Source organism: Carassius auratus, unplaced genomic scaffold, assembly GCF_003368295.1.
Source record: "Carassius auratus strain Wakin unplaced genomic scaffold, ASM336829v1 scaf_tig00214021, whole genome shotgun sequence".
Lineage (NCBI taxonomy): Eukaryota > Metazoa > Chordata > Actinopteri > Cypriniformes > Cyprinidae > Carassius > Carassius auratus.
Window position 1 is genome coordinate 1487331 of NW_020527496.1, and position 13391 is coordinate 1500721.

General features: G+C 38.3%; 1 protein-coding gene across 1 annotated transcript in view; it reads left to right on the top strand.

Annotated features, from left to right (window-relative positions):
* The first annotated feature begins 325 nt into the window (after positions 1-325).
* LOC113090796 (regulating synaptic membrane exocytosis protein 3-like) overlaps positions 326-13391 on the top strand; it is a 64216-nt gene continuing 51150 nt past the window's right edge. The window contains exons 1-2 of the mRNA XM_026256393.1: positions 326-688; positions 11893-12170. Of these exons, the coding sequence (XP_026112178.1) occupies positions 11921-12170 (250 nt within the window). The 5' untranslated portion in view covers positions 326-688; positions 11893-11920. The remainder of the gene's footprint in view (positions 689-11892; positions 12171-13391) is intronic.

The window sequence follows — 13391 nt, forward strand, 5'->3', positions numbered from 1 at the left end:
GGCAAAAATGGCTGTTGCTTTAATTCACTTTGGCAGGTTCGAGCCTGGACCTCCATTAATCCAATAGTACTCACTTTCCAGGTGACTATCACAGCCTTGTCAGCTCATTTAGATCCTCATAATTCATAAACCTCTTAATCCAAGTGAGGTGAGACCTTTAGGCAATCTTTATGCTTCTGAATCAGGACTATGCACGTTCCCATTTTCAGGAGAAACAAGCCTGAAGAAGACAGTGAACAAGAGCACTGTAATTGTGTGTCTGGCCAGGATCAATATGCTGATGTTGATGAGAATAAGTTCATTACGCGTCCTAATAAGCGTTCGTGGTTATGCAGTGTAATTCGCGCCACCAGGGGACTGGATGGCGATGAGACCGTTTTTATCCGGTCTCATCGCCGCTAGCACGTCTCCATGGTTACACACCTGCCCCGATAGGGCCCAATGGATCAGGTGTGTAAGCATCGAGACGCGCGCGCTGTGAGGAGGCTGGACCAGGAGCGCGCTGCTCGCTCGCTCATCCGTCAGTCGCTCCGTCGCGCTCTTCTGTGCATGCAACTCCGTCCAGACACCGGCACGCGAACATCAAAGAAACCCAAACAATGACATTATCTGTAACGACACGACAGAAACACAGCATTATCTGACCGACCGAACCGATCACGAACCTCTTTCTGCTCGCTGTTTGCCGGTAAGTGTTGTCAGCGTTTATGCATGAATCGTTTATGTTTTGTTTGAATACATTTGTTAATGCAAATTGAATTTGATGAGGCATTCTGTGCATTGCATGAATGTTGCAAAACCTCTCGTGCTGCATTTATTTTCACTCCTGCATCTGTGGTCTATTTCCATCATGCCTCTACTGTATGCCATTGCATTTTTATTTTTTTCTTCTTTTAATTTAAATGAGAACCGTTTTTTTTTTTTTTTTTTTTAATCTGATTATGGGTATGTTTCCCTCCACTGCATACTTTAAAATGCGACTTTCTAGAAGAAAAATATGGTGTCCAATACCAGTTAATAAGGAGCAATTTGTGTTAAATGGAGCATTGAAAAACCTTGCATTAACCTCCCATTCGTAATATCTTTATTCCCACCAGTAAAATACATTATTCAGTGTGTATGCTTTATAGATGTTTATGGACATTACTGTCTTTTAGTGGTTGAATGTAGATCTTCTGAATGAATTAAGATCTTAATGCAAGGTTTTCAATGCACTGTTTAACACAAACGGTTCCTTGTTCACTGATTTTGAACATATATTTTAAAGCAGACATAAAGTGTTTATGTATAGATGTTTAAAGACATCTACTCTGGAGCAGTGATCCCTGTCAGACACGTTTGAGTCGATACGTTAAATCCATAAAGTGCCTGAAGGCCGTAAGGGTGGGAAAAAACCCTTCACTGATTTAAGTACGTCGACTCGTCCATTTGAGAGAGCTATGGGACGACAGTAAAAGATCCGATTTGGAGGTCTGTTCACAGCTGCCAGACTATTTGGAGCCTACTCACTGATGTTTGTCAAAGGCCATGTTGAGTCGGGTTTAACAGGATGGCCATAGATTAGAATAGGCTTTTCCTATTCCTTCAATATATCCAACACTGTGAAGTGCCACTGGAATACCGTGGTAAAGCCAGGTACAAGCCCAGCAGGATGCAGCATGTAGGAATTGTTGTGGATCTTTTAGTGAAGTCAGAGATCTGATGTTAGTTTTTGTTGTTCTGATCCATATTTCAAGTAGCTGCACATATTTGTTATGTTTTGTTGGGCGCAGGAGGTGAAAATAACGAAACCAAGTATATAATGCATCACATACAACAGCTAGAGACAAGCATTCTGTCTTGAAGGAACACTTGGCTTTTTCTCAACCTTTAGGATCAGGTAGAGTGTAAAATGGACCATTTGTTTTCGTTTGGTGCTCCAGGGCTCAGATTCTGTGCTTCTTATATCAGGTTATACTTATTTGTGCACTGGGCTTGGATGCAAGCAGCCTCCTGATGGCAGTAAATCTGTGATTTAGCATTTTTGTTGAGCTCGGTTCAGAGATGTGCTGATTGGATTGTGTGGTACTTTCTGAAGCTGTACTTCTGTGGCGTTTAGCTGCCATCATGTGAAGTGTCTTTCTGTTCCTGTCAATGAGCTGCGAAGTTCAAATTCTGCTCGACTTCGTGAATGCACTTGTGCACTTGCAAATGCTATTGAGACATCTTACATTACATGTACAGTTTGGAAATAGACTAGTAGTTACTTAAAAATGAGTATGCTTACAGACATAATTTAATAAATAGGTTACACTTTAGATTAAGAGTTTTTCTTTAATAAACTTCTTATTGATGGTAAGTAAGGAAGTTGTTGTAGTAGCTATGTTTAGGTTTAGGGTTCAGTTAAGGGATCTAAAATTTGGTGATGGCATTAACATGTACTTTGTAAGTACTAATAAACAACCAATATGCGACCAATATGCATGCTAATAATCCATATTGTTCCCTGAGTGTTACTGTTATTAATAACATTTATAGAGATAATTGTAAAATGTAATGTAGGTCAGAACCATGCTTTACATGCACACAATCATTTTCATACGTTTGGAATAAGTACGATTTTTATGCTGATCATGTCTTCACCCGTTTGATCAAAAATATAGTAAAAAAAATAGTAATATTATGAAAAATTATTACAATTGAAAACAATTTTCAACATCATTACTTAAGTCTTCAGTGTCACATGATCCTTCAGAAATCATTCTCATATGATAATAACATGGATTGTTATAAATGATAAAAACAGTTGTGGTGTGTAGCCTAATTTTTATGGATTCTTTGATACATTATAAATGTCTTTACAGTCAATTGAATACATCCTTGCTTAATAAATTATTAATTTCTTAATAAACTTCCACAATGCTGCCACTAGGGGTGCTATAGCAGGCATTAGTGTGAACGTCATCAAAGGTCATGAGTTTAAAGAGAATCTTGCTCATACTGTAAATATATTCAGTGATAGCTACGTGAATAATAACATATTCGTTAAATGGCAAATAATATTTCAATGTAACTCTTGAACACCCCCATGAGTGCTGAGTTTGTGGTTCAAGAACACGTTAAAGTCAACCTGAAATGGTGTTGGCAACTCATTATACCTCTGTAATGTGACATATTTTTATGAAACAGGATATTGCTGAACAAGAATGTGTGGTGTCAACTGAAAGAGAGTAAACTTCATCACATGTACATGATATGTGTTGACCAAGCATTCATGCCTACATCTCATACTTGAATTAGGTATGTTTTTGTCCATAGTGTTAATGCAGTTAACCTAATGTAACCTTTGAAATTTAGTTTGTAATATGTATGCACAAGACTCTTTGAATACAAATCATGCCTTTGTTTCCTTACTGTGAAAGGTGAACATGCCCCCATCTTTCTCCAATAATTGCAGCATCATAACGCTAACACTAGATCACAACCAAAGGGGACATTAAATATTCAGATCTACTCTGCGGTCGACTGCAACCCTTATGCTGAGTGCTGCTACACATTTATTTTCTTGTCCACATCCCTCTCCAGCTCTCTATCATTTCTGGCTGGATTTAGAGGTACTTGATAATCAGTGACGTACAAGGTCTCCTATAATACAAAGAGAGTGTGAAAGTGAGAGTGTGAGAGACAGACGTGTGCAAATCAGTGTTGATCTGCTGTGTGCTAACATGAATCAATGTTCCCTGACCCTCCACACAAACTCACACTCACCTGAGAGAATACACTTCATCACCCACTGTGAAGAAAAGAGAAAATGAGATGAAGAATAGGGTGGGGGAAGAAAGTGAATACATTATTTACACACAAACAGTGTCATCTTGAAGGAGTAAAGGGAGACAATTAAAGCTATGGTTCACCTAGAAATGAAAATGTGCTGAAATTGTGCTTACCCTCAGGCAACCGAGATGAATCTGTTTCTTCATAGGAACGGATTTGGAGAAATTTAGCATTGCATCACTTGCTCACCAATGGATCCTTTGCAGTGAATGGGTGCCGTCAGAATGAGAGTCCAAACAGCTGATGAAAACATCACAATAATCCTAACCCTAATCCACAGGACTCCAGTACATCAACTAATGTCTTCTTTTCACTTCACAAAACATTAATTGGTGGACTGGAAGTGGTGTGGATTAGGGTTAGGATTATTGTGATGTTCTGACGGCACCCATTCACTGTCAAATAAAAGGAAATTAACAATGCATAATGCAAGATAAATAGAATACATGCTCATTAAGAAAAAAAAAAAAAAAACTAGGTAAGCTACTATAATAAACAGAGAACATAGAGCTGCAAAAATACAGTTTATATGCAACTCCTACCCATTCTGTCCGATATCTGTGTCAGCACCATGGTTAAATAAGAAGCAACAAGAGATTTGGAAGAGGGCTGAGAAAGGAAGCAGTGAGGGAGGAGAGCAGGAACGTAGGATGACAGGGACAAGAAAAGAAACACGGAAGGACCATTCCATTGTGCTCATTTACACACATGCTGCTACAGACAAGATTGGGTTTTCATTTGCACTAAATGTCCTGAATCTCTAGTTTTTGTTCTTTGTATTTCTGGAACTAATAGATTTAATATACGTACACGGCCTCTCTTTGCTCCCTTTTCATACTTTTCTTCCAAAACGCTGTGTCCTCAAGCGATCAAAGCTCTCTCTTTCATTGAAATCTGAGTGTTTCACCTAACCAGCCACAACTACCACAAGGGCCAACCAAGATAATGTTGGTAGTTTATTTCATGTTGCACTGGGTGGCACAGTGAAATCTCAATGGTAACAGTTACCATTCTACTTAACTTAATGAATGCTACTAAAGTTATATGTGATCAGTTCCAACTTGAAATCCAAGACTTCTAACCACAATGATGTTCAGTGACAGTCTGTTGTGTTTACAGGAATAGTTCTCCCAAAAAGTGAACATTTTATGAAAATGTCTCACCCTCAGGCCATCCAAAATGTAGATGAGTTTACTTCTTCATCAGAACAGATTTGTATAAATGTATCATTACATCACTTGCTCACCAGTGGATCCTCTGCAGTGAATGGGTGCCGCCACACCAATCCAGTCCATCAGTTAATGTCTTGTGAAGTGAAAAAAATTGGATGTTTGTAAGAAACAAATCCATAAAGATTTTTTTTTAATCTAAAATGAGTCCACTGTACATTATATTATCTCATCTGAAACAGTAGAGAAATATGCACAGATCAACCAATCAAACAGTCCAAATGATTTGAAGTTAAATTGCTTTAAAGGGATAGTTCCCCCCAAATCTGGTCATCATTTACTCACCCTCATGTTGTTCCAAACCAATAAGAGACATGAGCATTGGGGCTGTTTTGTGAAGAATGTTGGTAAACAAATAGTTGCCAGAAGCCATTGACTTCCATAGTAGGGAAAAATGCTAGGGATAAGGGAAAAGTCAACAACTACGGCCAGAATAACTTTTTTTGTGTGTTCAACAGAAGAAAGAAACTCATCCAGGTTTGGAACAACTTGAGGATGAGTAAATGATGACATAATTTTCATTTTGGGTGAACCAACCCTTTAGTAATGGATTTGTCTATTACAAACATGTAGCTGCTGGAAGTCTTTCTGAGTGGAATAAAACTCAAAATAAGAAGAACTGAATTATTGACTGTTATTCATGATTCAGATATTCTGCAAACAAAAGCGCTCAGGAACTGGGTGGTTACAAAGGTAAAGCGAGCAGTATTTGACTGGTCATGTGATTACAATATGTCACATCCATGCAACAACCCTCTCCATGGAAATTAAAACAGAATTTATTTTGTAATCACATTTTTTTAAATATAGGCCTATTAATTTATTTACTGTGTAAAACTTTATAATAAGTGACAGTTTACTTAGTGCTCAGTTAAAGCCTTAATTGACTGAAATATTTCATGTCAGCATATTCAAAATGTTCAAATGGTGATACACAATTAGCAAGCACCCGGTGTCTTCTAGTTTTTCAGTTCAAACTAGTCCTTTGATTCTCTCTCTCTCTCGCTCTCTCTCTCTCTCTCTCACACACACACACACACACACACACACACTAATACACTAATGTTGTGTTAATGAAGACAGTGTTATGGGCTGTTGTAGTCCAGGCCTTCTTTTAGCTGTGTGTATAAGTGAGCATGAGCGTGACTGTAGCATTACTCGTGCTGTGACACAGCATATCTTGTATGATGAGAGACAGACAGCATGGAGAGGAGTGCGTGTTTGAGTTTGGTGTTCACACATCTACTATCTCTCTCTTCTCTCGCCCTCAAGTGTGATGTAGAAGCGACCTGGCCTGATATCACCGGCTGAGTGGGACTTGGAACACAGAATAAAACTTCTTTTCCAAAAATACACAGACATAGAGAAAGAGACAGCAGAACAATCTTGACATTGAATGGGGTGGATGGTTTACCAAAATCTTATTCCATGCTATGATTTTATACCACGGTAACATTTTACAATACAGTTATTTTTGTCAGGAAATTCAACCCTGTGGTTTTTATAGTAAATAAACATGTGGTATTTTTGGATAATCAGATGAGTTCAGTTCTTGGTAAATTATAGCATTTTTGTTCTCCTTTGATTATTTTCCATTTTTATTTATAACTTGATGGACGTATAGCATGAATATTCAGTTGAGTCTCAGTGGAAGCACATCAAATGAATTCTGTATGAATGCAGCAAGTTGAGTCATTGCTTTCCTACCACAAATGTAAATAATATATATATATATATATATATTTTTACAATAAGTCACATTCTGTATTACGACCTCCATGTTTCTTGGTTGCTCACAAATTTCTGTCCCTTTATATTCTAAATATTTGTGGTATAAACAGTATACCAGAATACTGGTTGATACATTTCTACCATCTCATGATATTTACAGTATATTTAATACCATCTCGTGTTTTTGCAGTGATGCCATAGAAGAACACTTTCTAGGTCCTTTCAGTGAACAGTTCTTAAAAGAACCATTTTTTTAAATTATTTTAGAACCTTTTCCATTATAAAAACTTTTTAATGGAAACGTTCCATTGTTGTTGAAGGAACTGTAGACCAATGAATAAACTTTATTTTTAATGAATAGTGTGTGTATAGTGTGCGCTAATGGCAAAATATTTTTGGAGACACCTCCTTAAGCTGTCAAACCTAAAAACATATAATTAGTTTTCAATAAAATAAGCACCTTTTCATCCAGTGGACTGATTAATAACTGTAATTACATGTATCCATTGCCAAGAAACTGACGAGGCCAAAAGCAATTATGATTTCTACTCTATTAACTGTAATTTGATTAATTGGTTACTCATGTGCTCCACACTCACCCTGATGGTTCAGTGAAAAGCAGTTGGTAAGAATTCAATGACCACTTTACACTTTAACTAAAGCTTCTCAAGAAATCACGATCTTCGTTTCTCCAGTGAGGACAGAAGTTTCTTGGTTTTAAACCAAGAGGAGCTCTGATGGCTGTGATTTTTGTCAATGTCATCCCAAAGAGGTCATATGATTAATCTTATCTCTCCAGCCCATAAAAAGAAGCGTAAGGATATAATGTGTTGAGCACAGGTCCAAATTAAGAAATTTCTGTAAAGAGAAGTGGGTTAACAGGCCAGTGATGTATGGGCCAACCCGTTTTCTCCAGTGACTAATGACGACCTCTTCACTTCTCTGAGATTTGGGCTCCTTTGCTGTGGTGAGAATGATTGAGTGTGTCTGGGGAGGGTCATCTTGGTGTTTGCTTCATTGTTGAAATACTTCTTGGACCTTCTAAAAGACAGCGTTATGCTGAGGTCTACCCTTGAGCTGGTTTCGGCATTAATTTCCGAGCTGGTTTTTGACATATTAGTGTTGGTCCAGCTGCAAAATTGCATATCACTGTAGTCACTCATATAGTATTTGGTCCATTTAAATACCATTCAATTATTTCTGTGCAACTTAAAAAGTAAAATAAGATGTAATGATTATCAATTCAACCATGCAATTGGATCTCATATGGAAAACAATGACAAATATTAAGCCAGGTTATTGATTTTTTATTTTTTTTGGAATACCATTATTAATTGATTGCAATAACGGAACTATGTTGTGAATGTGTATCTTTAAGCTGACGTAAAGTTTAAACAATGAGTCAGTAAAAAGACTCAATAAATTTCATGAATCTAAAGTGTACTTCACAATCGGATGAACAATCATTTGAAGTTGATTAAGGGAGCCAGTGGAGTAATGCCCATGAATGGGTTCACAGTACAAAATCGCATGTATGTCAACTTTCCCTAGCATCCGTGCTGGTTAGATAGCTATCTAATATTGTTAATATTAGGTGTTTAATATTAATATTTGGTATATACTACAATTAAAAAATATATATATATTTTTTTATTAAAATGTTAACCAATTTACAACCTTGATAATTTATTAAACAAATACATGTAAAAATAAAATGTAAATATTTTAGAGCTTCTCTACAAAATGTATATATAGAATAGAAATGTTACAGTGTAGACTTACATATAACTTGTTTGTCTAGTATAGATATTAACATTCCACCTGTTGTGTAGGAACACATTCACTCCTCTAAAAACAGTAACGCTTAGGTTACTAAAGTAACCTTGCTTCCCTGAGATAAGGGAATGAGTGTTGCGTTAAACGCTGTATAATTTGTCTCAGAGAGCCATTCTTCAGAATCTATTGACTGTTAGCGACAGTCATTGACTCGAGTTCCCTTTCAAACAGTCTCTCCTTTTGCATTAAACACTGATTGGGAATGCATCCAAAAGTGCCTTGTTATAAGCAAGTGCCGAACGTAGCTGCTCTGCGAGCCCTGCCCCGGAGCACCCGTACTGAGGGCTCATGTAGACATGAGCTAATATGTGTCAGCAGCCACAAAGCTGGGGACTACATAACATGACCTTCTGCACTCTTAGAGAGAATAAGGTAATTTATAAAAATTATAAAATCTGGTGAAGGTGGAAGGTGGGGACCAGCCAGCGGCCGCACAGATATCAAATCGATAGAAAATCCTCAGGATCAAGCCCAGGAGGTGGCAATTCCCCTAGTGGAATGGCCCCTTACTCCTATAGGACACTGTAAGCCCACTGTGGCATAAGCCAGGTTAATAGTGTCCACTACCCAGTGTCTGCTTCGTAACTGGCAGCCTTTAGTGTTAGGTTAGCTGCTCTGAGTGACAAAACTTGCAGAGCACTCCACATACTCTCTGAGCACGGTAAATTACCGTATTTTTCAGACTATAAGTCGCACCTGAGTACAAGTTGCATCAGTCCAAAAATACGTCATGATGAGGAAAAAAAAACATATGTCGCACTGGACTATAAGTCACATTTAATTAGAACCAAGAGAAAATATTACCGTCTACAGCCGCGAGAAGGTGCTCTATGTTTTCAGTGGTAGACTACATGAGCACTGAGCAGTATAGTGCGCCCTCTCGTGGCTGTAGACGGTAATGTTTTCTCTTGGTTCATTTCTCTTGGTTCATGTCAAATTAATTTTGATAAATAAGTCGCACCTGACTTTAAGTCGCAGGACCAGCCAAACTATGAAAAAAAAATGCGACTTATAGTCCGGAAAATATGGTAGAGAGTGAAAGATGTCTTCTGAGGCAAAGAGGTCCTTTATATTGACAAACATAGAGCATCATATTCAATGTTTACATGTCCTACTACTAGTTTTTAAAACCTATTTTAAAGTCCCAGCAACTGTATAGCTGTAAAACATTAAATATTTATCAATTATAACATCTATCCAATATATTCATACATATTATTTTTTAAATAGAGTCATTTTATAATAGAATAGATTCACTCAAGCACTTTTAGTCTAGATTTCTAATGGAGTCAGTCTAGTTTTGATTTGTGATAGTGTAGTATATTATACTGACTCTCAGCCTTTGACATTCCTATTTTGAGACCAGTAGGTATAAAGAGTCATAGCTGAGACTATTTTTCTGCTTTTCTTTGTTGGCTACACATGGAACGGGGGCAAACTGGGCACTGGGTCTGGCACCAGCAGCATTGCCAGCGTGTCTGTGTAAAGTGGTATTTGTGATTGAGAGAGTACAGTGACCCACAAGTTCTTGCTCTATTAAGCCCTGTCAGGACACCGTAAATAAATTGAACTCTCTTCACTTGGTTCTAGTTGACCTCAAAAGTCAAGACTGTTTTTTCTGCGAGGCACGGGTCGACATGGGTGATGGCTTGCTGTAATACAGTCTGTGCAGTGAGACATTTGATAAAAGGTGATCTGTCTGTACTTATCAGCGGCAACAGTTTAGAACTCAAGGCACGATGGACAAAGCAGCAGAGGGCCATGGGTTGCTTTGATCGGCCATGCTGCCACATTTCAGCCCATTGTTCTCCGCTCATCTCTCCCAGCCATTCAGACCTCACATACACAAACCTAAATCAACCTGATTACTATGATAAACACTCACCCTGCTTTCTTTTCATTTCATTTTCATTTTCATTTCAAAAGAGTGTTAGTCCAGATCCAGCTCTAAATTATGATTATTATCACTCAGGGAGGCAGGCTGATTCATTTACAAGAGGGAGGACTGCCACAGACCCAGAAATGCATGAGCTGATATGAGGAAGTGCAGATCAAAGCGGCGAGTAGAGAACAGGGGGAAAGGAGAGCGAGGAATAGAATGGGAGTGCAGAAAACAAACATGCAGATGCTGTTCATGGAGAAGATAGAACACGGATTAGGCTACACTTTTTTCATTTATGGCTCAAATTCGCCAAGCAGCTGAACTTGAGCTTGCATCACATTATGGGGAATTGTGTGGCTAGAATAGAATGATATATTATATCTCTGGAGTGTTACAAGCTCTTGGTGCATAAAGAAGATCTTTAAAGGTCAAAGACTAAAGTCTCAAATCCGAAGAGATATTCTTTATGAAAGATAACACACCCTCACATATCTACATCACAATGTGGGAAGATTTGCACAATACTGCCCAAATTTTCACGCACAGAAAGAAGGCTTAACTTTTATTCTTGCTGTAGCCGCTTTGTTGTGGAGACACTGTTTCGTTGTGAAAGCGAAGCTACATTGTTTTGCCCTCCCAAAAGAGGACACAACTAGGACAGTCTGGTGCTTCTGACTCACAGTCTGTAAGTATGAAGTACCGTTTACATATTTAAAGAATTTGCCACTAATGATTCAAACAGGAGTTTTAAGCAGTGTAGAGTAGCACTTCTTGTTAGTCATTTCACCAATCACAAATGCAGACATGGTGTTGTGTGTACGTGGGGCGATACACAATGTGTAAAAAGACAGTATAAGTCATTATAATCAGTAATTCTGTCCCTACTAGATGCAACAAATGCCTCGTTTATAATGGGTTATGTTGTTTTTGTCTTGTCACACTTGGACACGGCATCACAGTATGGTAAGGCAGCGTTTCCCAATCCTAGTCCTTTTATAATGTACAGTGTTTGTTCTGTTTGTATTTTTTTTATTTATGCATTTAGCAGACTCTTTTATCCAAAGCAACTTACAGTGCATTCTGGCTGTACATTTTTACCCATCATGTGCCCGGGGAATCGAACCCCCATCCTTGCGCTTAATAGCACAATGCTCTACCAATTGAGCTACAGGAATGCTTTCTAAAGGATCATGTGACACTGAAGACCGGAGTATTGATGCTGAAAATTCATCTTGGCATCATATAAATAAATTTCAGAAAAGAGTTATTATAAACTTTATAATATTTCACAATATTACAGTTTTTTACTGTTTTTCTGATCAAATAAATGCAGCTTTTATGAGCAAAAGAGACTTCCATAAATTAATTGTTGCATCTACCTTTACACCTTCTTCCTCCTAGCCTTATTCCAGTCCAGCACCCAGCGACCATGATGCTCAGCAGCTCAGTGGATGTACCCAGCCCAGGCGGGATGAGCACGGTGGCCCCCCGGAATGTATTTCGCAGTTCCAGCATTAGTGGTGCCATGTACAACCTGGAGAAGAGCCCCAGCAGCACAGGGCCTGATGCCACAGGCCTGGCTGGAAACAAGAAGCGTCGCTCCAGCCTGGGAGCCAAGATGGTGGCTATCGTGGGTCTGTCACAGTGGAGCAAGAGCACGCTGCAGCTAAACCAGCAAGGTGGGTAACTTTGAATACTCCATCTCCCCTGCTGTTCTCTGTCAGATATGCTCATTGTTTTGTTGCCCCGTTTGCCTTTCGCTGTCACAGCCTGAACAACTTCACACCATGGTTTGTCATTTCTGGTGTGTCGTTTTTTTCTCACTTAATTTCTTTACATGTTCCTTCACCTCCGCTCAACATTCTTGTCCTTATTTGCAAATATAAAACAATAGGCTACTTGATATTGCATTAAAGGAAATAACATAAAAGTGTCTCACACAAAGTTAACAGACATTTTCCTTTTATTCAAAAGGAAACACTCCAGCCATTGCAAAAAAAAAAAAAAAAAAGACAAAAAGAAAAAGACAAAAAAATCATACTTCTTCAAATGTTAAATTTCCAGAAATCAGTAAAACTAGAGAAATATCAAAGTAGCTGAGCAGATCAGATCAGAGCTTCAAAACACACAAACAAAATAACGTATCACTGCAGAGCTGCAGTTTTAACCTAATAGACACTACCTACACAAACCATAATCTTTACATGATCAGGAGGGCAAAAAAAGAACATGGTTCCTTTTACAATTTCGACAAGTGCCTCTTTCCATCCATCATGTTCTTATACATGTTGTTAATGTAAGCTTGTTGGTCAGCATACAAATACTTGGCTAGTGCTCACTGTAGCAGTTGTGCTTCAGAAGCCCTCCACCTTCCCCAGCTCCACCTGTATAGATCTGCTAAAGAATGATTTTGTGTATATGTTAAGCAGCAGCAGCAGCAGTATTTCCTAAATGCTGACAGCAGCTTGTCTGTGGATGCATTGACAGCATCAAGTCTCAGTTCTTGTTCTGTGCAGCAAGACAGGGGCCTAGAAGATCTGTTGCCCGAAACCAAACACATTAACATCGCCATGCTTATCACCATGCTAAACTCTCCAAGAATTGTCATGACAGAAATAAAAGAACTACTTCTGACCATGTTTCACTCATTTCCATTATCTCAGGATCTTGTCTTTTTTTGAAACCCTAAGTAGAAAAGTTGTGGATAACTTTTATAATTGATCAGATTTATGATTTTCACCTAGCTGATGATAAAATAGTTCTAGAGTCAGTAAGCAGCAAGGGTTCAACAATTTGGGGAAATAAATCTAATTGCAGTTTTTATTTGCAGTTTTAAATGTGCCAGTTCTGCTGTGCTTTCTTCAGAACACCAATTTGTGTTTTAATATGTGTTGATATAC